At 38.8% G+C, this 27,003-nt stretch overlaps 1 protein-coding gene across 24 annotated transcripts in view; it reads right to left on the bottom strand.

The window, feature by feature from the left end:
* The window catches only part of rims2a (regulating synaptic membrane exocytosis 2a), a 305,210-nt gene that overhangs the window by 195,663 nt on the left and 82,544 nt on the right, over positions 1-27,003 (bottom strand). For 23 of the 24 annotated variants that reach the window (XM_062063652.1, XM_062063653.1, XM_062063656.1 and 20 more), the window contains one exon: positions 6,238-6,527. In XM_062063652.1, the coding sequence (XP_061919636.1) occupies positions 6,238-6,527 (290 nt within the window). Of the gene's footprint in view, positions 1-6,237; positions 6,528-24,059; positions 24,463-27,003 lie in introns of those variants that run through there. The other variant, XM_062063661.1, reaches the window with a different exon arrangement.

The raw sequence follows: 27,003 nt of genomic DNA, 5'->3' as shown, positions 1-27,003 counted from the left end.
TCTCTTAGAATAAAACACAACTCACATAATGTTTTTTATTTTGTGACCGTGTCAGAGGCAGACAGGCAATCTACTGAGGTGGCTAACTATGATGCATTCAGTTTATCGCAACATCTAGCAAACAATCGGACAATTCCCGTCGTATCAATTCCTAGATATGGTCGAAACTATTTAAAGTGCACTATGCATAATAAACGCAACATTATTAATATTGCTACTTCGGATAATTTCAACAAACAATCCTCAAAACAGCCCACTACCTATAATATGGGTTTTTTAAACATAAGATCATTATCTTCCAAAACGTTATTAGTTAATGAAGTCATTATAGACAACAAACTTGACGTCGTTGGTCTCGCCGAGACCTGGCTCAAACCAGACGATTTTTTTGCGCTAAATGAGGCATCTCCTCCTAACTATACCAATACACATGTTGCCCGACCTCTTAAAAGGGGAGGGGGTGTCGCACTAATATACAATGAAAACTATAATTTTACACCTAACCTAAATAATAAATATAACTCGTTTAAGGTGCTCACTTTGAGGTTTGTCACACCGCTGCCTCTCCACCTGGCTGTTATCTACCGCCCCCCTGGGCCCTATTCGGACTTCATCAGTGAATTCTCAGAGTTTGTTGCTGATCTAGTGACGCACGCCGACAATTATGTTGATCATAATATTTTATTAGAGCGTATCAAAACGCGTATTGGGATGACAGACTTAGCCTTGTCTTGGTTTAACTCTTATCTTACTGACAGGATGCAGTGTGTCTCCCATAACAATGTGACCTCGGACTATGTTAAGGTAACGTGCGGAGTTCCCCAGGGTTCGGTTCTTGGCCCTGCACTCTTTAGTATTTACATGCTGCCGCTAGGTGACATCATACGCAAATACGGTGTTAGCTTTCACTGTTATGCTGATGACACCCAACTCTACATGCCCCTAAAGCTGACCAACACGCCGGATTGTAGTCAGCTGGAGGCGTGTCTTAATGAAATTAAACAATGGATGTCCGCTAACTTTTTGCAACTCAACGCTAAGAAAACGGAAATGCTGATTATCGGTCCTGCTCAACACCAACATCTATTTAATAATACCACCTTAACATTTGACAACCAAACAATTAAACAAGGCGACTCGGTAAAGAATCTGGGTATTATCTTCGACCCAACTCTCTCGTTTGAGTCACACATTAAGAGTGTTACTAAAACGGCCTTCTTTCATCTCCGTAATATCGCTAAAATTCGTTCCATTTTGTCCACAAGCGATGCTGAGATCATTATCCATGCATTCGTTACGTCTCGTCTCGATTACTGTAACGTTTTATTTTCGGGCCTCCCTATGTCTAGCATTAAAAGATTACAGATGGTACAAAATGCGGCTGCTAGACTTTTGACAAAAACAAGAAAGTTTGATCATATTACGCCTATACTGGCTCACTTGCCCTGGCTTCCTGTGCACCTAAGATGCGACTTTAAGGTTTTACTACTTACGTATAAAATACTACACGGTCAAGCTCCTGCCTATCTTGACGATTGTATTGTACCATATGTCCCGGCAAGAAATCTGCGTTCAAAGAACTCCGGCTTATTAGTGATTCCCAGAGCCCAAAAAAAGTCTGCGGGCTATAGAGCGTTTTCTATTCGGGCTCCAATACTATGAAATGCCCTCCCGGTAAAAGTTAGAGATGCTACCTCAGTAGAAGCATTTAAGTCTCATCTTAAAATTCATTTGTATACTCTAGCCTTTAAATAGACTCCCTTTTTAGACCAGTTGATCTGCCGTTTCTTTTCTTTTCTACTCTGCTCCCAACCCGGGGTGGACCGATAGCCTGTCCATCGGATGGGGACATCTCTACGCTGCTGACCCGTCTCCGCTCGGGATGGTTCCTGCTGGCCCCACTATGGACTGGACTTTCGCTGATGTGTTGGACTTTCATAATATTATGTCAGACCCACTCGACATCCATTGCTTTCGGTCTCCCCTAGAGGGGGGGGGGGTACCCACATATGCGGTCCTCTCCAAGGTTTCTCATAGTCATTCACATTGACGTCCCACTGGGGTGAGTTTTCCTTGCCCGTATGTGGGCTCTGTACCGAGGATGTCGTTGTGGCTTGTACAGCCCTTTGAGACACTTGTGATTTAGGGCTATATAAATAAACATTGATTGATTGATTGATTGATTTTCGGCCGGTGCAACTTATACTCCGAAAAATACGGTAAATGACTGACTGACTGAAGAGAATTAATCAATTCAATAGTGCATACAGTGCAAAGATGTTGAAATGATGTTGTATGTGTGATAATTGCTCACAAGAGCTTTAAAATATTGCTCATGGGGATTTGGCGTCAAGCAACCGTCTGCTTTGCATTATTTGGCAAAATAAAGAGTGAGAAATAATGAAAACATTATCTGTTTTATAAATCTGTGTGTACGTACATTCTGAGTTTAATGTTTACTCAATGTTTCATGGTGAAATCCACAAACAGTTTTGTAAATGAGGCCCCTGGTTTAGCAGAGAATAAGAAGTGTGGATAACTTATAATTAGAGCCCTCTCGATAATGTTTTCATCAAAAAGGCAACCAGTGACAAATCTCGTGGGGATCTTTGGTGCAGCTGTGGGTTCCTAACCCATCTAAGAGCACCTGCTGGTGGCATTTTCTTGTGGCATGAAAAAAGTAAATAGAGGAAAGTTTGTTTGTATTTCAAAACATATTTCTATTGCTTTGTAAGTTTTTGCTCACTTTTTGCAAATGTGTCATGGGCAATTACGCAAATTCAACAATGGTATTTGGAAACAGCACAATAGGGGACAGCGCATATTATTATTTCAACTTTTTCTCATTACTTTATAACTTATTACTCTTTATTTAAACTTTTGCTGTGTTTTTTTAAGTTTAAAAAAAAATGTTTTGGGACTGATATGGCCCCTTTAGACACCCCTGGTCCAAGCAGTGTAGCGTTTACGTCAAATGGTTAATTAAAATGTTACTTCTTGGACCAACTTAAACAAGAACATAAGCTTCAAAACATCTTACAGAGTCATTTATTTTTAGTTTATATTGTACAAGTAGTAAAACATGTATATATTCCAGAAAGTTCAAAACACTTATTCGGAACCAGTTGTGCAATAGTAAAACACAACCTAACAAACATATATATATATATATATATATATATATATATATATATATATATATATATATATATATATATATATATATATATATATATATATATATATATATATATACACACATATACACACATATATATTTATATACATATACACATATATTTATATATATATATATATATATATATATATATATATATATATATATATATATATATATATATATATATATATATATATATATATATATATATATATATATATATATATATATCTCAAAATTATATATAACTTTTTTGTTAACACAATACTATACAAACACATAGCCTGATATGGCCCCTTTAGACACCCCTGGTCCAAGCAGTGTAGCGTTTACGTCAAATGGTTAATTAAAATGTTACTTCTTGGACCAACTTAAACAAGAACATAAGCTTCAAAACATCTTACAGAGTCATTTATTTTTAGTTTATATTGTACAAGTAGTAAAACATGTATATATTCCAGAAAGTTCAAAACACTTATTCGGAACCAGTTGTGCAATAGTAAAACACAACCTAACAAACATATATATATATATATATATATATATATATACACACATATACACACATATATATTTATATACATATACACATATATTTATATATATATATATATATATATATATATATATATATATATATATATATATATATATATATATATATATATATATATATATATATATATCTCTCAAAATTATATATAACTTTTTTGTTAACACAATACTATACAAACACATAGCCTTAATGGCGACAGTATATCCAAAATAACAATACAAAACACATTGTTGTTTCTAAATATTATTTGTGCCACTCTGCAAGATAATTCCTGTCCACAAAATGATAAAGTGTCACATCACAGTTGCATTAATTCTTCAAATATCCTTGCCTGCTCAAGCCGCAGTGTACTTTTCATTATTTACCGGTATTTACCTTGCTTTGAATCTTACCCTGGCCTTCATTGCATCCTTCCACACTAAAAGAGCAATACATCATTTATGTTCCATGTTAGCAGTAAACACACTGTACCAAAACAGAAACAATGGCCTATCAACCAATGAAATGAACTTTTTACTTGAACCTGCAAGCCAAAATGTTTAGAGATAATAAGTAAATGCATCCCATCTCCCTTTGAGGAAGAAAGAGGAAGGAGCCCCCATGTGGACGTTAACTGCCTTACATGTTACCAATGTGCAGAAATATGGAACAAAATCAAAGAGTGTCTGCAAGGACAGCATGGGTGTTTCAGTCTTGAGTGTAGTGTATTTAAACTCTTTTCAGGCTGCACAATATCTCCTAATTTTTATCTTAACAGCTCTAAAAAACACGGATGCATGTCATTATTGTTCTCTAACGCAGTTGTCTAACCCTGGGAAGCAGACAAAGGGTGATGCACTTACATTTTGACTGGTAAATATTGGTAATATTTTATTCTCCCCAAGTGTTCTATGTTTGCTAGCAAGGTTAAAATGTCAATGCAAGGATCTGCCAATGTGTTTACAGCGGACCAAGTTCCTCTATACCAGTGTGCTGTGAGATACAGTTTGTTGTGCCGTGGGAGATTATCTAATTTCACCTATTTGGGTTAAAAATATTTTTTGAAAACCAGTAATTATAGTCTGAAAATTAGGTGGTGTTGAGTGTCGGTGCTGTCTAGAGCTCGGCAGAGTAACCGTATAATACTCTTCTATATCAGTCGGTGGCAGCCGGTAGCTAATTGCTTTGTAGATGTCGGAAACAACGGGAGGCAGTGTGCAGGTAAAAAGGTGTTTAATGCTTAAACAAAAAAATAAACAAAAGATGAGTGCCCCTAAGAAAAGGCATTGAAGCTTAGGGAAGGCTATGCAGAACTAAACTAAAACTAAACTGGCTACAAAGTAAACAAAAACAGAATGCTGGACGACAGCAAAGACTTACTGTGGAGCAAAGACGGCGTCCACAATGTACATCAGAACATGACCTGACAATCAACAATGTCCCCACAAAGAAGGATAAAAACAACTGAAATATTCCTGATTGCTAAAACAAAGTAGAAGCGGGAAATATCGCTCAAAGGAAGACATGAAACTGCTAAAGGAAAATACCAAAAAAGGAGAAAAAACCACCAAAATAGGAGCGCAAGATAAGAATTACAACACGACACACAGGACAACAGCAAAAAACTCAAAATAAGTCACGGCGTGATGTGACAGGTGGTGACAGTACACCTACTTTGAGACAAGAGCTATATTGATGCATGCTTGGTTATGGTTTAAAGTCATATCCAACAATTGCGACAACAACTTTCAACTGAGTTTCGTTATTTAACGATTTCTGCTGGTGGTGTGCCTCTGGATTTTTTCAACGCAAAAAATGGGCCTTGGCTCAAAAAAGGTTGAAAAACACTGCTCTATACAACAGGAGCACTGGAATTTACTGTAAAAATGTTTCTCTCACAACTTTTGAACCGAACTCGGGGGCCGCTATGGTGAAATTACCGGGCCGGACTTGGCCACTAGCTGAATAGCCCCTCTCTAAAGTAATGGTACTCTTACTTGAGTCCAACTTTTGGCTCCTCTACCCACCTCTGGATACAGTTAGTACATTAACATGGTATGATGTTATACATCTTTTAGAAGTCTCTGATTAGCACTATTCTTACACTGAAACAGACTATTTATATTTAGGATTCTTTTTCTTTGTATTTAACACTGCTGTTTTCCTACGTATGTTTTCGGTGCGTGTTTCTGTGTGTGAGTGTGTGTGGGTGGATCACTGCGAAAGAATTGCTGAGTTAGTGCCCAATACAGCGTCTGTGTCCCCTTTATGGGCCTCATGAGCTCCATGTACAAGCTGTTTTCTGTGGCATCTTGACTGGCTTGCAAGGAGATACACCTTGACTCATTGATCTGCGCCAATACCACAGTCCGACAAAATGTTTCAGAGTCCTCTATTTCAGCTAAACCCCTCCTGCATAGTGTTGTTTGCCCTATTTAGTATAATAACTCATCTGTAACACACAGAAGATAGTCTATCCAGCCCAACACCTCTTTCAAACACGCTTGTTTCCGAAACTGACCTGTCTACGGGTGTGTCACCGTGTCCGGGGTACCGCAGCGACCCGTTGTCGAGGGACGCCTGTCTGGGCAGGAGCCCGCCGTGACGTCTGCTCCTGTCTGACGCTTGTGTCAAGTCCCCTGAGGCTCCCTGGTAGGGGTACAGCGACGGGTCCTGCAGTTTGGCCTTTTTCCCCTGCGGCCCGCCTTCAAACACACGCTGCACCTGACCAGGCACCGAGTCATAAAACCACGCCCCGGATTTGGTGAGGATTTCTTGTTGTTTTCGGCACAAGTTGCATACCCACATCACCTACAGGGGAGAGAAGGGGAAATGTTAGCAACGAGCATGTTGATTACAGTTAGGGGTGTCCCGAAACAATATTGATATCGGTCCGATATCAGTGAAAAAACTAGAGTCGGATTATATCGGCTTGCATCTAAAATCTCTGATATTATTATCAATCAATCAATGTTTATTTATAGAGCCCTAAAGCACAAGTGTCTCAAAGGGCTGCACAAGCCACAACGACATCCGCGGTACAGAGCCCACATAAGGGCAAGGAAAAACTCACAACCCCAATGGGATTGACAATAGAAGCTGTCATTTACAAAAGGTAAACATGCTAGGCTATAGACTACATTGAGTCTAGCTGCTACACAACAGCTAAGCACACAATAGCGCACAGGTTAGACCAGGGATGTCAAACGTACGACCCTGTTCGGGAGGAGTTTGCTAAGTATAAAAATGAGCAGAAATTTTTGAAAGAAAAAAAACCGCTGTTCTAAATGTGTCCACTAGATGTCGCAAAAGCAATTCTTTGTATCTTTGTAAATTATGCTACATATGTTTTCATAGTTTGGCCGGGAGTGCGACTTATACTCAGGAGTGACTTATGTGTGAAATTATTAACACATTACCGTAAAATATCAAATAATGTTATTTAGCTCATTCACGTAAGAGACTAGACGTATAAGATTTCATGGGATTTAGCGATTAGGAGTGACAGATGGTTTGGTAAACGTATAGCATGTTCTATATGTTATAGTTATTTGAATGACTCTTACCATAATATGTTACGTTAACATACCAGGCACGTTCTCAGTTGGTTATTTATGCGTCATATAATGTACACTTATTCAGCCTGTTGTTCACTATTCTTTATTTGTTTTAAATTGCCTTTCAAATGTCTATTCTTGGTGTTGGGTTTTATCAAATAAATGTCCCCAAAAAATGCGACTTATACTCCAGTGCGACTTTTATATGTTTTTTGCCTTCTTTATTATGCATTTTCGGCCGGTGCGACTTATACTCCGTAGCGACTTATACTCCGAAAAATACGGTACATAAATAACATCCTGTAATTTGATTTTGATATTTTATCTTGATAGATTGAAAATTAACACCAATGAGTTGACTGATGAACATTATCACATCATTTATTCAGAAAGTATAAATAACGACAAATAAAGATAGAATATTATTAACCGCAACATGTAAGTGTAAAAAAAACTCCCAACAACATTATGATTTGTACATTTTCGGAATGTGCTCGTTCTAAAGAAAACAATCTGAAGTTGTCCTTATTTTTAAGTTATCGTGCTGTGATTTTACCAGTCTGACCCACTTGGAAGTAGATTTTTCTCCATGTGGCCCCCGATCTAAAATTAGTTTGACACCCCTGGGTTAGACATAAGTAATTTAATTGAAGAATATCTCAGTGTAATACACTACATTTGTCAACATAAACAAGTATCAAACATTTAGAGTTGCATATTACTTACAGATAAAAGTCTTCAAGGAACAAGCGTATTACGAGTATCCAGTAACATACACATGATTAAACTTACTGTGTCATGATTGTGACCGCATGAATTATTGTGACCGCTTGGTTTTAAAAATATATATATTACCATTCCTATACAAAAGCATAAATCTGTCATAAGGTGACTACCTACCATTGTGCTCTGATTAATTCCACTTGATCAAGCCTTTTCTAACATTCAACACTACAAAATAACAAAATTAGCACTAATATTGCATCATATTAATATCGTATCGGCCAATATTCAAGACTTCAATATCGGTATCGTATCGGAAGTGAAAAGGTTGTTTCGGGAGACCCCTTGAAAAAAGAATATCTACGATGAGCTACAATGGAATGATTAGTGAATGCATGTATGCTCTGCAAACTTTTCACACTGTTAAAGAGTGAACATCTTTACAGATCCAACATACACTATATTGCCCAAAGTATTTGGCCACCCATCCCAATGATCAGAATCAGGTGTCCTAATCACTTGGCCCGGCCACAGGTGTATAAAATCAAGCACTTAGGCATGGAGACTGTTTCTACAAACATTTGTGAAAGAATGGGCCGCTCTTAGGAGCTCAGTGATTTCCATAGGATGCCACCAGTGCAACAAATCCAGTCGTGATATTTCCTCGCTCCTAAATATTCCAAAGTCAACTGTCGGCTTTATTATAAGAAAACGGAAGAGTTTGGGAACAACAGCAACTCAGCCACCAAGTGGTAGGCCATATGAACTGACAGAGAGGGGTCAGCGGATGCTAAAGCGCATAGTGCAAAGAGGTCACCGAATTTCTGCACAGTTAGTTGCTACAGAGCTCCAAACTGTTTCATGTGACTTTCCAATTAGCCCACGTACAGTACGCAGAGAGCTTCATGGAATGGGTTTCCATGGCCGAGCAGCTGTATCTAAGCCATACATCACCAAGTCCAATGCAAAGCGTGGGATGCAGTGGTGTAAAGCACGTCGCCACTGGACTCTAGAGCAGTGGAAACGCCTTCTCTGGAGTGACGAATCACACTTTTCCATCTGGCAATCTGATGGACGAGTCTGGGTTTGGAGGTTGCTAGGAGAACGCTACATTTCAGACTGCATTGTGCTGAGTGTGAAATTTGGTGGAGGAGGAATTATGGTGTGGGGTTGTTTTTCAGGAGTTGGGCTTGGCCCCTTAGTTCCAGTGAAAGTAACTTTGAATGCTCCAGGATACCAAAAAATGTTGGACAATTCCATGCTCCCAACCTTGTGGGAACAGTTTGGAGCGGGCCCCTTCCTCTTCCAACATGACTGTGCACCAGTGCACAAAGCAAGGTCCATAAAGACATGGATGACAGAGTCTGGTGTGGATGAACTTGACTGGCCTGCACAGAGTCCTGACCTGAACCCGATAGAACACCTTTGGGATGAATTAGAACGGAGACTGAGAACCAGGCCTTCTCGAACAACATCAGTGTGTGACCTCACCAATGCGCTTTTGGAAGAAGGGTTGAAAATTCCTATAAACACACTCCGCAACCTTGTGAACAGCCTTCCCAGAAGAGTTGAAGCTGTAATAGCTGCAAAAGGTGGACCCACATCATATTGAACCCTATGGGTTAGGAATGGGATGGCACTTCAAGTTCATATGTGAGTCAAGGCAGGTGGCCAAATACTCTTGTCAATATAGTGTATTTTCTACAAAGTCACAAGCCGCTAATTAACTATGAAATACAAGATTGACATTTTCATCCCAGAGAGAATTCTAGTCCTTACACATTTGTGTCGATGAGGTGAATGATGATTTATTGCACACATGCAGCAGCCCTTTACATCATTGGAAAGTAAATTCTACTTTTGTATTATTTGAAGTGTGTGAGCCCTCACTCCATCTCTCAACACAGATCAGACTTGCTTGACGTCAATGTGGCTACCCCCCCTCCCCCCCCCCCCTCCCCGTTCACAAGAATGCTTGGCGTACTATTAAACTTCATTTTCTGCTTCACGTACTGCATCAGCAAAGAGCCCGCACACATACTGAATGCAAAGATTATTTAATGAAGGTACACTGTGTAAGGGTGGCATATAAGGCAATTGCATTTAATGATCTTCAGTGCGACAAAAAAGAAAGGAAAAAAAAAAAGGACAAAAAGCAACGTGTTTCTTTTGTTAAGCGCTTCAAGGACTGGAGAGACGGAGGTTTTTTTACTGCTACGTGAAGCCATGCTTTTATCTGCTGGACTCTGCAGCCGCAGCAGCCACCTCACCACATTGGCCTCATAAATCCAGCAGCAGACAGCAGCCCTGATCACTATGCACACACACACACACACGCACACACACGCACACACACGCACACACACACACACTAAAAGGTCAGTACCTTCTGGTACAGTGTAAAGTGACAGAATGTCACCCTGGTCTGATCCAGGTGACCACACCTGGCTCATTAACAGCCAACACATTAACTCATTTTGAAGTGTGTCCGTGTAGATGAGGCGCTTGTCAAGTGATTGACAGCACAGCTGGCCAATAGACGTCTCCTTCCCTGGCAAGCAAAGCCTTAAAAGTCTCGGTGCTGAGTCAGTGCATTACTGTTATTAGTAGGAACAGGACTTCAATGTTGCCTCTCGCACTATCAGAGCGGCTTCTGTTTTTAGCCCTTGAATCAAACACAAATGGACTCGTCTGTGAACTCATTACATCTGTGGGGATTTTCTGAGCAGTTTAAGCTATCGTGGTGGCGGTAGCTCAGGTCACAGTTTGACTCTTTCTACAGATGAAAACAAATTGCAACTATAGGGAGGGCGACCAATCACTTTTTTTTTTTTTTTGTCCTGTCCAGCTTTTCAGGCAAATCATATTGTTGATGTAGATGCCCATATCGGCTGTAGAAATTTACTTTACAAAAGAGAAGTGTGGGATACTTCTCTTGTTGCCTTATTTGTATTTTACTTTATTAAATGGATTTATATTATCATTCACATTTGAACCGACACAATACCAACTGCTGGGTTGCGTTTGACGTAGTGCTGTCCCGGTACCAGTATTTTGGTATTATTTCGATACTTTTCTAAATAAAGGGGACATTATTGGCTTTATTTTAACCAAAAATCTTAGAGTACATTAAACATATGTTTCTTATTGCAAGTTTGTCCTTAAATAAAATAGTGAACATACAAGACAACTTGTCTTTTAGTAGTAAGTAAGCAAACAAAGGCTCCTAATTAGTCTGCTGGCATATGCAGTAACATATTGTGTCATTTTCCATTCTGTTATTTTGTCAAAATTATTAAGGACAAGTGGTAGAAAATTAATGATTCATCTACTTGTTCATTAACTGTTAATATCTGCTTACTTTCTCTTTTAACATGTTCTGTCTACACTTCTGTTAAAATGTAATAATCACATTATTCTCCTGTTGTTTGGATGCTTTACATTAGTTTTGGATGATACCACGAATGTGGGTATCAATCCGATACCAAGTCGTTACAGGATCAAAGTCCTCATGTGTCTAGGGACATATTTCCTGAGTTTATGAACATAATATAAATTTAAAAAAAAACGAAAGAAGAAGATGTGATGCCAAAAAATATCGACATAATCATAGATGTATCGACTAAATACGCTACTGTGTTTGGTATCATTACAGTAGATGTCAGATGTAGATCTACCAATGGCATTTGTTTACATTTTGAATCCGGTGTGTAGTGAAGCATGTTTAGCTATTCCTCGTCCTGCAGGGATGATACTTGTAAGAAACTTACTTTATTTGTCGCCATGGAAACGAGGATTAGTGATTTAGAAGTAGCTAAAACACTGCCGACTGCGGCTGGACTTTAGCCGCTAGCTAGCTAGCCATGTCTTAAAGCACCTCTTCCGGTGGGCGTTTCAGTGTTATAACTTCACCTTTATCGTTAGTTTTTAAGCCAAAATGGGTCCGTTCTCACTTTTCTGTCTACACACTGTGTCTGTTTGTAAGTACTCTGTGATTGTGCACTGCGGAACACGCTCGTAAACCAGCAATGAAATGACGGGATGATGACGGGGGGGAGGGTGGACCAGTACTTTTCAGAGGCGGTATAGTACCGAATATGAATAATTATTATCGCTAATACCGGTATGCTGTACAACCCTAGTTTGACGTCACATCTGTTTTTCTTCGCGGCCTAATTCACACGATTGTCAAGCAGCTTGAAAGTAGCATTAAAATGAGTGAGAGTGAGTGGAGAGTTTGATCAGAAAATCCCGTACTACTGTTCTGTTCTTGGGTGTTCCAGTCGTTCAAATAGAGAAATAGGAAAGAGCTTTCATAGAGTCCCAAAAGAAGCGATACATATGGAAGTGTGTTGAAGGAAATGCCTCTTAAAAATATCACTTTCATTATCTTATGGAATACAATCGGACCATGCTTGTGTCTGCAGCAATCACTTTGTAAAATGTTTGTTTGAACATTTGATTTGTTTGAGAAACTTTCTGCGATGCAATCGAGTCTATTCTCTACTACATTAGTAGTGTTTGAGAGCAGAAGTAAACGTAAGAAAAGGACAAGAGGTTGCATTACTTTGTGTCATTTTGTGGTTGCCGTGCCTAAATATAACTACGAAGACCTGGTTGTGCAAATAAACTAACGGCATGTTAAGTCCTAGTAATTAATATTGTGATTGTTGGTACAATCCACCGTATTCTTGTTGTCGATTTTAATAAGTGAAGTGAATTATATTTATATAGCGCTTTTCTCTAGTGACTCAAAGTGCTTTACATAGTGAAACCCATTATCTAAGTTACATTTTTAAAACAGTGTGGGTGGCAGTGGGAGCAAGTGGGTGAAGTGTCTTGCCCAAGGACACAACAGCTGTGACTAGGCTGGCAGAAGCGGGGATCGAACCTAGAACCCTTAGGTTGCTGGCACGGCCGCTCTATCAACCGAGCTACGCTGCTAATAACAGAAACTAAAAGCTTAGTTGTTGTTTTGCAGGGAAGCTTAAGTGCTTTATTCGACACGGATGACCACATTATGACGTCTTTGGTGAAATTTGTTAGCATCAAGAAAATATCCTTAATATTAGTAATAAATTAGATGAATAAATCTCGTAGGCTCAACAGAATATACTGAATCTTGATATCGCTAGCCAAGATTCATGCTGAACAACAGGGGCATCTATAGCTAAATAATGAGACAAAATATACTTCACATCATAAAACCAACTGCAGACATGAATTGTAGATGACACTAATATTTGTAGCAGGAAATCAACCGCAAACAAACGTATCCTTGTTCTCATAAGCGTCACAATCACAGCAGCACGGCACTCGTTATGGCAATCAAATACGGTACTATTAGCGATGAACAAATAAATCCAACTTTTTCTTTCACCCATTAATGTTTAATTTGGGGACCCGTCTGATGTAAAGACATGATGTGTCTACAATCTTCTCTTCTCTAAATACAGTGGGTGTCAAATGAAGTGAGGTCGTAGCAAGCAGTAACGTCTTGGTGATGATAAATGGTTTAAATCTTTAAAAAATATATATTTTTTGAGACCTTTCAAAATACGTGCAAATCTGCACTGATTCAGGCAAATAAACAGTAGCCTAATGAAACGCTAGATCAGGGATCCCAAACATGGGGCCCGCGGGCTGTATCTGACACACAAACAGGTTGAATGCGGCCCGCGAGACGAGTTTGCTAAGTGTAAAATTGAGCTGCATTTTTAAATCAAAGAAACTGCTGTTCTAAATGTGTCCACTGGATTTCGTAATAGTAATTCTGTTAGGCAAGCAACTAGTTTATACCGGGGCGAGCAAATATATCCAGCAAGGAGAGGTACACGGTAAAGCAGGGCTGCCCCGTCTCCTTCGAACCAACGTAAAACAAACAAAAGTAAAATAAAAATAAGTATCCCCACTTAAAACGCTGCATGTGACTATTGACATAGTTCTGTGAAAATGATTGTCTTCTCTGCAAATATAAAGAAAATGAACCGTGTGATTTACTGCAATACTGTCAGTCTTTTAACTTTTTATTTTTGGTTTGTGTAAATTGTTCACACATTGCACAGCTTTTATTTTTCTATCAATACACAGCGATGTCGAGAAAGCAGGGAGTAACTCAACCCTCTTGAATAGTTTCCACCTCAGTTTGTATAGTTTGTTGTGTTAGCATAGGATTAACACAACAGCATGAGGCTTCTCCTGGGAATTCCAAGAAGCTCCAGTGCAAGCCAGATGTTTGTTAGTGTTGGGGTGCCCACTTTTTCAGCGTTGCTACGCAACCTTATGTATAAGTTTATGTGTAGGGTATCTGAGTCTGAAAATGACATTATCTCTGTGATAACGAACCCTGGCCGCAGTTCTGTTAAGTACTCATCTGGACTGTGGAACCATTGGCACACATGTTTGTATGTCAGAAACTGACATTTGGGCTTTATGTTTTATTGTTTATATGTTTTATTGTTTTGTTTTTAATGTATTATATTCTGTTTTTATATGTTTAATGGATCTGAAGGTCTGCAATAAAGATTGATGATGATTAATATGTCCAAGATAGGCTGTGACTTAAAGTTCAATTGCTTTTTAATACTGAGGTTTTTAAACTGCATCAATGTATCCAGTAACAAATGTTTCTGCATCATTAAGCTTACTGCGTCATGAGCTTAACTTCAAAAATTATTGTGGCCACTAGGTGTGGCAAAAATATAATTAGTACTCCATCCATTTTCTACTAAGTAGTACTCCACTTCAATGTAAATACAGTATAAGTCAATTTTGCACAGGTAATAATAAATAGGTTAGTGTTTTTCATACCTTACCATGAATTGATTTACGTGAACCGACTTAAACAAGTTGAAAAACGTATTCGGGTGTTACCATTTAGTGGTCAATTGTACAGAATATGTACTGTACTGTACTGTACAATCTACTAAAAAAAAGTTTCAATCAATCAATCAAACATACCATTGTTCTCTGAATAATTTCACTTGATCAAACCTTGCCGACACTAAATTTGAAAAGGTGTTCCATATACAGACACAATGAAGGCAAAAACAAAGTACTTTCTTCAAAAACTGTGTTTGACAATGAGTGGCATCCCTCATCATAGTGTTTTGATGGAAGACCGTGCCAGTGTACTGACTGATCTCATTCACACTAGGGCTCATTGAATCAACAACTCAAAGCATGGTTGCTTGTTAACAAGTCCAAGATAAGATCCGCATCAGCTTCTGTTACTGGCAGCTGACACTAGGATATAATTAGGCTAAATCTCTTAGAAATCATTTACCAGTTGTGCTGATTAGACAAAGGCTGTGGGGGGGAAAAACATGCATACAAAGGCAGAATAACGCAGCCTTACTTCAAGCTGACACACAGTGCGAGGGTGTGACTACTTGTTGAAAGCATGCATCCGCAATGATGAACTATTGCAGCTCTCAGTTCAGGCTTCATGTGGCGGCCCATGTGATATTGACACATGAGGCATTTATGACCAGCTATCAATGTTACAGATGGGCTATAACAGTACTGACACACAATGGAAGCAGAGAGGCTACAAATTGTGCTTTATGCGCCCCCCGTGGAGTGTTGTCAGCGAGGCCATGAATGTCTCTTTAACTGGGGTCATGATGAGAGCTCCTCCGTCAAACATTAGTCATAGGTGAGGACCCATGAGCTGCCTTTTTCACACATCGAATATGTTTTACTTTTTGTAAAACACATCACAACCGAGGACCATCAATTTAGAACAGGGGTCACCAACCTTTTTGAAACCAAGAGCTACTTCTTGAGTACTGATTAATGCGAAGGGCTACCAGTTTGATACACACTTAAATAAATTGCCAGAAATAGCCAATTTGCTCAATGTACCTTTAACTCTATGTTATTATTAATAATTAATGATATTTACACTTAATTGAACGGTTTAAAAGAGGAGAAAACATGAAAAAAATTACAATTAAATTTTGAAACATAGTTTATCTTCAATTTCGACTCTTTAAAATTCAAAATTCAACCGAAAAAAAGAAGAGAAAAACTAGCTAATTCGAATCTTTTTCAAAAAAATTAAAAAAAATAATTTATGGAACATCATAAGTAATTTTTCCTGATTAAGATTAATTTTAGAATTTTGATGACATGTTTTAAATAGTTTAAAATCCAATCTACACTTTGTTAGAATATATAACAAATTGGACCAAGCTATATTTCTAACAAAGACAAATCATTATTTCTTCTAGATTTTCCAGAACAAAAATTTTAAAAGAAATTCAAAAGCCTTTGAAATAAGATTTAAATTTGATTCTACAGATTTTCTAGATTTGCCGGAATAATTTTTTTGAATTTTAATCATAATAAGTTTGAAGAAATATTTCACAAATATTCTTCGTCGAAAAAACAGAAGCTAAAATGAAGAATTCAATTAAAATGTATTTATTATTCTTTACAATAAAAAAAATAAATTTACTTGAACATTGATTTAAATTGTCAGGAAAGAAGAGGAAGGAATTTAAAAGGTAAAAAGGTATATGTGTTTAAAAATCCTAAAATCATTTTTAGGGTTGTATTTTTTTCTCTAAAATTGTCTTTCTGAAAGTTATAAGAAGCAAAGTAAAAAAATTCATGAATTTATTTAAACAAGTGAAGACCAAGTCTTTAACATATTTTCTTGGATTTTCAAATTTTATTTGAGTTTTGTCTCTCTTAGAATTAAAAATGTCGGGCAAAGCGAGACCAGCTTGCTAGTAAATGAATACAATTTAAAAAAATAGAGGCAGCTCACTGGTAAGTGCTGCTATTTGAGCTATTTTTAGAACAGGCCAGCGGGCTACTCATCTGGTCCTTACGGGCTACCTGGTGCCCGCGGGCACCGCGTTGGTGACCCCTGATTTAGAACATTAACTGAAATGAGGAAATCTGGGTAAAATGTGATAAAAAGCTAAAAACGTCAATACTGACATGTCACCCACATTCAGATATGCTGCAACCCAACGAGGACAAACACATTATTACAAGTATACTGTATGATCCACCTGACAAACATGATTCCTACTGCATTGTTGTTTGTTCTTCCCAATTTTATATTTGCTTATCAGGGTTGCATGGAGCTGGAACCTATCCTAGATGACTTTGGGTACAACACATATAGAAACAGACGCTCATATCCGCTCACGGTCACGAGGTGGGACTGAACGCACAATGCATGCATGAAAGAATCCACAATTATACCACTAATGAGCCCTTATTTCGACCAATGCGTCGCAATAGGTAGGGATGGGAGTTTGGATGATTGTTTGTCTAAAAGTGTCCTGTGATTGACATGTAACCAGTGGGTTAGGCTCCATCTCACCCGTGACACTAATGTGGACAATGAATGGATGAATGGCAACAGTAGTAGTAATTCTGTATTTGTATTTACATTCTGACGGTCATATAATACAGTAAAAAAAAAAAAGTGTTTATTCCGTTTTTAAGATGGTATGTTTAGTTAAATAAGACACACGCTAATTAAGACACTCAAAATGTACATGAAAATAAAGAATGTGGGATTTACATTATTAACTATGAACAATAAAACACTGAATATTTAAATTATATGAAGTCTCCCCTGCTTCCCAGACCACCTCCTTAATAGACATATTTTACAATCAAGCAAGAGCAACAAAGGTGCAACAAACACATTGAAACATAAGCGCCAAGGGTGAAAAACATCCACATATTTGTGGTAGAAATCTGCCTACGTCCGACACTCGCTATCAGGCTTTTTTGCTCTGTTCGTGCCTGGTCTGCATGTAGCTGAGCTTCGTATCTTATGTCACTAAAAAGTGAAGATTCTAACCATTGGAATAATTTCTATAGTTTGAAAATAACCAGCAGGCCGCGCTGAAATGTTAATTATGTTGTATTATGCCCAGGTAGCCCAGTAAACTGCTTTTGTATATGCTGCTTCCCATGTCACGTGACTTCAAACTTGACACCTCATTGGCTGGTTCTGAGACAGGATCGATTGCTTCGGTGTTAATTTACCGAAAGTGAGTCTTGCCTTTTGAAGCAGCAAATCTTTCGACACTGAATTTTTCAGCACTGAATTTTTATACACTGAATTTAAAAACACTTGATTTTTATACACTGAATTTTTAAAAACACTGAATTGTTTTCAATGTAATTGTCAGCAACTCACATAAATTCGGTGTCAAAAAAGGTTTTCGTAGTAAAGACACAAATTAACCTCCATAGTGTTACCTCAACTTAAAGGCCTACTGAAATGAATTTTTTTTATTTAAACGGGGATAGCAGATCCATTCTATGTGTCATACTTGATCATTTTGCGATATTGCCATATTTTTGCTGAAAGGATTTAGTATAGAACAACGTCGATAAAGTTCGCAACTTTTGGTCTCTGATAAAAAAAAACCTTGCCCCTATCGGAAGTAGCGTGACGTTGTCAGTTGTTCACTCCCTCATATTTTCCTATTGTTATCAACGCAGCTAGAGCTATTCGGACCGAGAAAGCGACGATTACCCCATTAATTTGAGCGAGGATGAAAGATTTGTGGATGAGGAACGTTAGAGTGACGGACTAGAATGCAGTGAAATACATTTTTTTTTTCGCTCTGACTGTAACTTAGGTACAAGCTGGCTTATTGGATTCCACACTCTCTCCTTTTTCTATTGTGGATCACGGATTTGTATTTTAAACCACCTCGGATACTATATCCTCTTGAAAATGAGAGTCGAGAACGCGAAATGGACATTCACAGTGCCTTTTATCTCCACGACAATACATCGACGAAGCTCTTTAGCATGAGCTAACGTGATAGCATCTGTCTCAAATGCAGATAGAAACAAAATAAATAAATCCCTGACTGTAAGGATAGACAGAAGATCAACAATACTATTAAACCATGTACATGTAACTACACGGCTAATAGATCTCAGCCTGGCAAAGCTTAACAATGCTGTTGCTAACGACGCTAAGGCTAACTTAGCAACCGGACCTCACAGAGCTATGATAAAAACATTAGCGCTCCACCTACGCCAGCCAGCCCTCATCTGCTCTGCTCATCAATACCCGTGCTCACCTGCGTTCCAGCGATCGACGGCGCGATGAAGGACTTCACCCGATCATCCGTGCGGTGTGTCTGCTAGCATCGGCTAGGCGTCTGCTATCCAAGTAAGTAGTCCTTGTTGTGTTGCTACAGCCAGCCGCTAATACACCGATCCCACCTACAACGTTCTTCTTTGCAGCCTCCATTGTTCATTAAACAAATTGCAAAAGATTCACCAACACAGATGCCCAGAATACTGTGGAATTATGAAATGAAAACAGAGCTTTTTTGTATTGTATTCAATGGGGAAGGCATACCTCTGTTCCCCGGGCTACGTCACGCGCATACGTCATTCACCGAAGGCTTTTTCAACCGGAAGTTTAGCTGGAAATTTAAAATTGCACTTTATAAGTTAACTATTGGCATGGGTTGCAATGTTAAGATTTCATCATTGATATATAAACTATCAGACTGCGTGGTCGGTAGTAGTGGGTTTCAGTAGGCCTTTAAGAGTGTTTTGAAATAAGAGCTGTCTCTGGCTAACTGTTACGCCTTAAGTTTCAAATAAAATTTTTAGTTGCAAGCACACAGTGAACCTCGTAAGATTGGACCAAAACATCTGATCTTACTCGCTAGCTTTAGCTTATAGCTAGAAATTAACATAATTTAGTTTTTCCAACCATGGTGAGAAGAAAGTGAGTGTAAATGACAGTGCTGAGAAGAAGAGGGTGATATCCATTGAATTAAAGTAAAATAACTTGACAGAGCATCGCCAACTTGGTGAAGAAATTTGAGCACATCACTGCTAGTCTGCGCCATACTGAGGCATGAGTGTGAAGCCAGCCGAGAATATTAAAATAGTTTCCAAACAGTAGATATTTATCCATACAAATCTGAAGAAGCTGCTGAAGTTGTGTTTGACGGAGAAGCAACTGGAAAAGATCAACCGTAAAACTTCTAGAAGTGCACTGTCCAAGTAAATGCTGTAAATTATTATTATATTATTTCATAAAACTACTGTATATTATCTAAAATATTTTATTTTTTAAAAAGCATGTCCATCCATCCATCCATTTCCTACCGCTTGTCCCTTTCGGGGTCACGGGGGGGGGGGGGGGGGGGGGGGGGTGCTGGAGCTTATCTCAGCTGCATTTGGGCGGAAGGCGGGGCACACCCTTGACAAGTCACCACATGACATGTTAATTTAGTGCTGTTTTGTGGGGCTGAGCAACAATTAAATTGATGTCAATTCCTTTTGAGTGTTTTGAGTTTAGAGCTCCGTCACAGAACCAATTGAGCTGGTAAGATAAAGTACTACATCTGATTTTCTGGTGTCATTTAGTGCATTTTTTATGGTAACTTGTCATTTATGCATTATTTATACAATGATGTTTCTTCTCACTTCCTTAGAAAAATACCTTAAAAGATTATTCTGAAATGCATTAATGTTTAAAAAGATGAGCGGTTTAACAAAAACACATACATCTGCACGGTCTGAATTCAATACACTTAGGTCAGATTGTAAAATGTGGGTCGGCAGGTTAATACCATATGAGATAACCCCTTCGATACAACAATAGGTATATTGTTGTCATACATAATGACATAATGTTAAAAGCCTGAACTTCAGTCACATCGTTTTGTTCTATGTTCATTGTGGCTGTGCAAGGAAGCACACATGGAAATGACATCACTGCCCCAATACTAATGGATCTGACTGTATATAGATACACACACATACACACACACGTACACACGCACGGACACACACACAGTTGCCTTCATCTTAACTCTTCACAGCTGAGTGCAGAAAGGGGGTTGGGGGCTGCAGCCTGCAGGCAGGGCCATTTCTCCTTGTGTTTGCACATTTCATAGTCATTGAACCTGCAGCTAAAAATAGAAAGCTAAAAACCAAGCACTACCATACATAACCACTAGAATATATACACTATATCCTACTAAATAAGCTATGGGGGATTTATGTATTTAGTTTTAGGAGTCGTGGGATCACCAAATAAATCATTTTTCTCTCCACTGTTGTTCAGACTGTAAAAGGTTATCCATCCATCCATCCATTTTACCAACGCATATTTGAGATAAAGTATGTGTTGGACATTGCTGGGAATGACAGATTAATAAAAGAAACAACAACTTATCCATAGCCCTTTTCCAGTGACAGAAGAACAGTGATTTCCAACATGAGCCGTCATTTGCGGTTTGATTTTGAATGCACCTTTTGGAAACAAAATATAAATTACCAACACGATCAGAACAAGAAAAAAGCCAGTAAACAGCACAACAACATGATTTCATGGGATGGAGAAATCAGCTGTTTCACTTTAAGCATTTTACTAAGTGCTTGAATCAAAAGCCAGTTGTAATGTCAAATCAAATCCATCAACAATTTCTGCAAAAGGAGCTAAAGTATTTATTGTCATTTGTTTATGTAATGCCTTTAGGCAATATGAGGCTTTCTCCCACAGTCTAAAAACACCCATGTGGTGTAAGTACTCAATATTTGTCATATGTCTATGAGTGTGAGTGTGAATTGCTGTTTTGTGATGAGCACTGTGATTGAATGGCGACCAATGCAGGGTGCACCCTTCCCATCACCCAAAGTCAGCTGGGATAGGCTCAAGCTCAACCGTGACCCTGAACTAGGGTTGTACGGTATACGGGCACTGGTACAGTATCGCGGTACTAATGAATCAAAAACAGTACTATACTCTTGTTTGAAATGTACCGGTTACCGGGCATGACGGCACGTAGTCACATTGCTGGTTTTGCGAGCATAGGAGCACGTTCGGCAGCGCATAATCACAGAGTACTTACAAGCAGACACAGTGTGTTGACAGAAAAGGGAGAATAGACACATTTTGGCCTAAAAACTGATGATAAAGGTGAAGTTTTAACACTGAAGAGCCCTCAGGTGCTTTAAGACATGGCTAGCTAGCTAGCGGCAAACGTTCATCCGCAGTCGGCAGTGTTTTAGCTACTTCTTAATCACTAATCCTCGCCTCCATGGTGACAAATAAAGTAAGATTCTTACAAGTATCATCCCTGCAGGACGAGGAATAGCTAAACATGCTTCACTACACACCGTAGGAGGATACGATAGCTAACCGCTAACAGCAAGCTAGCACCATGAATGTAAACAAATTCCATTGGTGAATCTACACCTGACATCCACTGTAATGATACCAAGTACAATAGCGTATCTAGTCGATACTACTATAATTACAGCAATATTTTTTATCGTCACAAAATCTTTTTTCCTTTTTCAAAAATGTGTGGTATCATCCAAAACTAATGTCAAGTATCAAACAACAGACGAATAAGTGATTATTATATTTTAACAGAAGTGTAGATAGAACATGTTAAAACAGAAAATAACCAGATAATGGTAAATGAACAAGTGGATTAATAATCAATTTTTACAGCTTGTCCCTCATAATTTTGACAAAATAGAATGAGAAATGACGCAATATGTTACTGCATACGTCAGCAGACAAATTAGGAGCCTTTGTTTGTTTACTTACTACTAAAATACAAGTTGTCTTGTATGTTCACTAATTTATTTAAGGACAAACTTGTTCTTCCATTGCAATAAGAAACATATTTTTAATGTACCCTAAGATTTTTTTTGTTAAAATAAATTCCCCCTTATTTAGAAAAGTAGTTAAATATCTGCTTGTCACTTATATTTATGATTTTAAAGTAAATAGTCATGAAAATAAAAAAAAACACATTAAATGAGGAGAAGGAGTGTCCAAACTTTTGGCCTGTACTGTATATACATTGTATTCTTATTGTAAATTATACATTTGAACATCTAACAATCAAATGCATATGCATTTAGATTAATCATGATTAATCACAGGTTATTACCCGTATGCATAATGTAAATTAAGTTTAAAAAAGCGGCCCTCTGAAAGCAGCAATTACTGCGATGTGGCCCTCAATGAAAATGAGTTTGACACCCCTGTGTGAGGGCCTTGCGTACAATCAAGGTGTACTGTGTACCATCTTCTCGACAAATGCTAACCATAAATACAACCTATTCACAAAATGATCTTGACAATTTCTTAAAAAAGGGCAATACAGTCGCTATCGTCATTGCTGCATTAATCTATTAGCGAGGTGAAGGCAGTAATCTGCATGTGGCCAGAGACCAACCACCGTCATGACAGAACCTCTTTAAAAGGAAACTAATGTCAAATAATAATTACAAATAACAAATAACTGTAGTGGAGACAAGCGATGGCACGTGCTGCAATATTGATGGGGCAGAAAATGAGCTGTCATAGAGATCATATTGCCTTGCATCTCTCCTTCACCTGCACTGAAGTGAGGTGAACTACTCATTAAAGACTAATTGTTCAGGGAGTGGAGCCTTCCTCAGAACATTCCTGGCAGGACCAGGTCCAAATTAAGCTGCAGTCATTAACAAGGATAGTAGCTACTATAGAAAAGAGAGCTTGTTCAGTCAATGAATAGTGAATTTACTTACTTATACACGTGGATGCCAGCACATTGTTTTGTTATTTTATTCTTGTTTTTGGTGCACTTTCAATAGCACATGTTTTAGTTGTGACTCACTTGATGTGCAGATGATGAAAATAAGACAAGCTGCTACGTTCACATGCTCCAACACTGGCTGCACGTGTGGTGAATTACATTTTAATGAGCTTCTAATTTTAGTGTGCGCGCCAGCAATAATAATAGACTTCATAAATATTTATGTCCCCTGTTTGAAGCTCAGAGACACCGGAACGAAGGGGGAGGGAAATACTCAAATAAATCCGCAAATATATTGTACATTTATTGGTGCATATGTGGCGTACTCGCACGCATTCACTCAGCGTAGCCCTTTTTTTTTTTTTTATGGCTGTCTGCACATAGTGAGTGTTTCTAGGATGATAACAGACGTATAAAACATGACTGTTTTCCAGAAGGTGCATGCGACTATGCAGTAAACGGAATTCAAAACATCTTAATATAGGTTTGGCAGTTCAGCTTACCCATTGCAATGCTGAGAGAAACGGCGTGTGGAGTTCAATCACTTGGTCGTCTGCAGTTCCCCCTGACAACGAAAGCAACCGCTCCGACCTTCAGCACCACGGACAGCTCCGAGGTCAGACAACAGCTGCTGTGAACACCGTGAAGGTTACACGGGAGACCAGACTTGGCCACGTCCGCTCCGATCCGACCGACAAAAACACAGTCTCTGTCCTAGTTTCTATAATCCAAACATGGAAGGTCGACGAGGGGAAACGACGGATTTTCCGTTTGAAATCGTCCCAGGCGAGCCGAGCGAACCTCTCGGAGAGATACGTGCAAATCAAGCGACAACCTGCCAAATGAGGTTACGCGTCCCACCACCGCTGCATTAGTTCATCCATGACACAGTCAGACTGCCTTTTACATCAGAGCGCCTCATTTTTATGCGGCAGCTCCCTCGCTCCAATAATAAGACGGAGACACACTGCAGCGCCGAATACAGACAAGAAATATTTATGTGTTCTCATTTCCTGCCCACTCTCGTTGGCGCTGTCATCATCATGCATTTTGTCGTCATAACTGCAGGAGGACGAAGTGACTAAATCATGACGTGAACTCACAGGATTGAGGAGCCTGGCAGTGGGGATGCTTTTAGACGAGTAAAAACAAGACTCAAGCACGAATGCGTGTGCATTTCAGCAGGATTTCCTGCATCAGCATCATTCCCCACAGAAGCATAAGCTCTTCTTTACTGCATGTTTCCGTGATTCATTCATTCATCACACTATTGTTAGTTCAAATGATTGATGCAGCGTGTGCCATGCAGTAGGAACGGCATTCATATGGCCCCATTCGTCACGGTTTACCTGACACATGAAAAGGGACGAATTGGGTGAGTGTGCACTATCTACTTCAACCGCCAGATTAAAGGCCTACTGAAATGAATTTTTTTTATTTAAACGGGGATAGCAGATCTATTCTATGTGTCATACTTGATCATTTCGCGATATTGCCATATTTTTGCTGAAAGGATTTAGTATAGAACAACGACGATAAAGATTGCAACTTTTGGTATCTGATAAAAAAAAGGCTTGCCCCTACCGGAAGTAGCGTGACGTAGTCAATTGAACATATACGCAAAGTTCCCTATTGTTTACAATGATGGCCGCATGAAGTGAGAGAGATTCGGACCGAGAAAGCGACAATTTCCCCATTAATTTGAGCGAGGATGAAAGATTTGTGGATGAGTAAAGTGCAAGTGAAGGACTAGTGGGGAGTTGAAGCTATTCAGATAGGGAAGATGCTGTGAGAGCCGGGGGTGACCTGATATTCAGCTGGGAATGACTACAACAGTAAATAAACACAAGACATATATATACTCTATTAGCCACAACACAACCAGGCTTATATTTAATATGCCACAAATTAATCCTGCATAAAAACACCTGCGTGTTTGTTACGCTAGCTCCTAGCTCCTCTGCTAGCTCCTAGCTCCATAGAACACGCCAATACAATTCAAACACCTGATCAACACACACAATCACTCAGCCCAAAAGACCGTTCACCTAACCCAAGGTTCATAAAGCTTATGTATTTTTAAAAAGTTACGTACGTGACGCGCACATACGGTCAAGCTCTCAAATGTTTAGCAGCCAAGGCTGCATACTCACGGTACCTGATATTCAGCTGGGAATGACTACAACAGTAAATAAACACAAGACATATATATACTCTATTAGCCACAACACAACCAGGCTTATATTTAATATGCCACAAATTAATCCTGCATAAAAACACCTGCGTGTTTGCTATGCTAGCTCCTAGCTCCTCTGCTAGCTCCTAGCTCCATAGAACACGCCAATACAATTCAAACACCTGATCAACACACACAATCACTCAGCCCAAAAGACCGTTCACCTAACCCAAGGTTCATAAAGCTTATATATTTTAAAAAAGTTACGTACATACGCAAAAAAAAGTTGCGCACATACGGTCAAGCGATCAAATGTTTAGAAGCCAAAGCTGCATACTCACAGTAGCACGTCTGCGTCTTTGTCATCCAAATCAAAGTAATCCTGGTAAGAGTCTGTGTTGTCCCAGTTCTCTACAGGCGTCTGTGTATCGAAGTCAAAAGTCCTCCTGGTTAGAGTCTCTGTTATCCGAGTTCTTCCATCTTGACTGCATCTTTCGGGAATGCAAACAAAGAAGCGCCGGCTGTGTACTGTTGTGGCTGACTACGTTCGAAAAATACGTCCATTTCGCACCGACAACTTTCTTCTTTGCTTGCTCAGCTTCCTTCTCCATAATGCAATGAACATGATTGAAACAGATTCACGAACACAGATGTCCAGAATACTGTGGAATTATGAAATGAAAACAGAGCTTTTTCGTATTGGCTTCAATGTGGAAGGCATACCCGTGTACGTCACGCGCATACGTCATCCTCAGAGGCGTTTCGAACCGGAAGTTTAGCGGCAAATTTAAAATGTGACTTTATAAGTTAACCCGGCCGTATTGGCATGTGTTATAATGTTAAGATTTCATCATTGATATATAAACTATCAGACTGCGTGGTCGGTAGTAGTGGGTTTCAGTAGGCCTTTAAGATTAAGATTAGTTTATTTCAAAGCGGACAATGCAATTTCATAAAACACATGACTACACATGGTTAACAACCCAGAAGGCTAGTTTTCATCTGTAGTCCCCTGGCCATGATGTAAAAATGGCAGTAAAATTACAATTAAAATCAAATAAAAAGAAAAGAAAAAGAGAGAAAATAAATAAATAAAGCACATAACACATATACGATATAATAAAAAATAAAATACGGTGGTAGTCGAGTTTTAAAATCTTATAATGTGTTTTGTGGCAATTTCAACTTTGACCACAGTGTCAGTTTCTATGTAAAGTATACAGCCATATACAGTACCAGTTCAGACACACATCGAAATAAATATCCTCAAA

The sequence above is a fragment of the Entelurus aequoreus genome, linkage group LG11, assembly GCF_033978785.1.
Source record: "Entelurus aequoreus isolate RoL-2023_Sb linkage group LG11, RoL_Eaeq_v1.1, whole genome shotgun sequence".
In the NCBI taxonomy this organism is placed as follows: Eukaryota; Metazoa; Chordata; class Actinopteri; order Syngnathiformes; family Syngnathidae; genus Entelurus; species Entelurus aequoreus.
The sequence above is the reverse complement of the archived record's forward strand: the minus strand, read 5'-3'. Positions and strand labels throughout refer to the sequence as shown.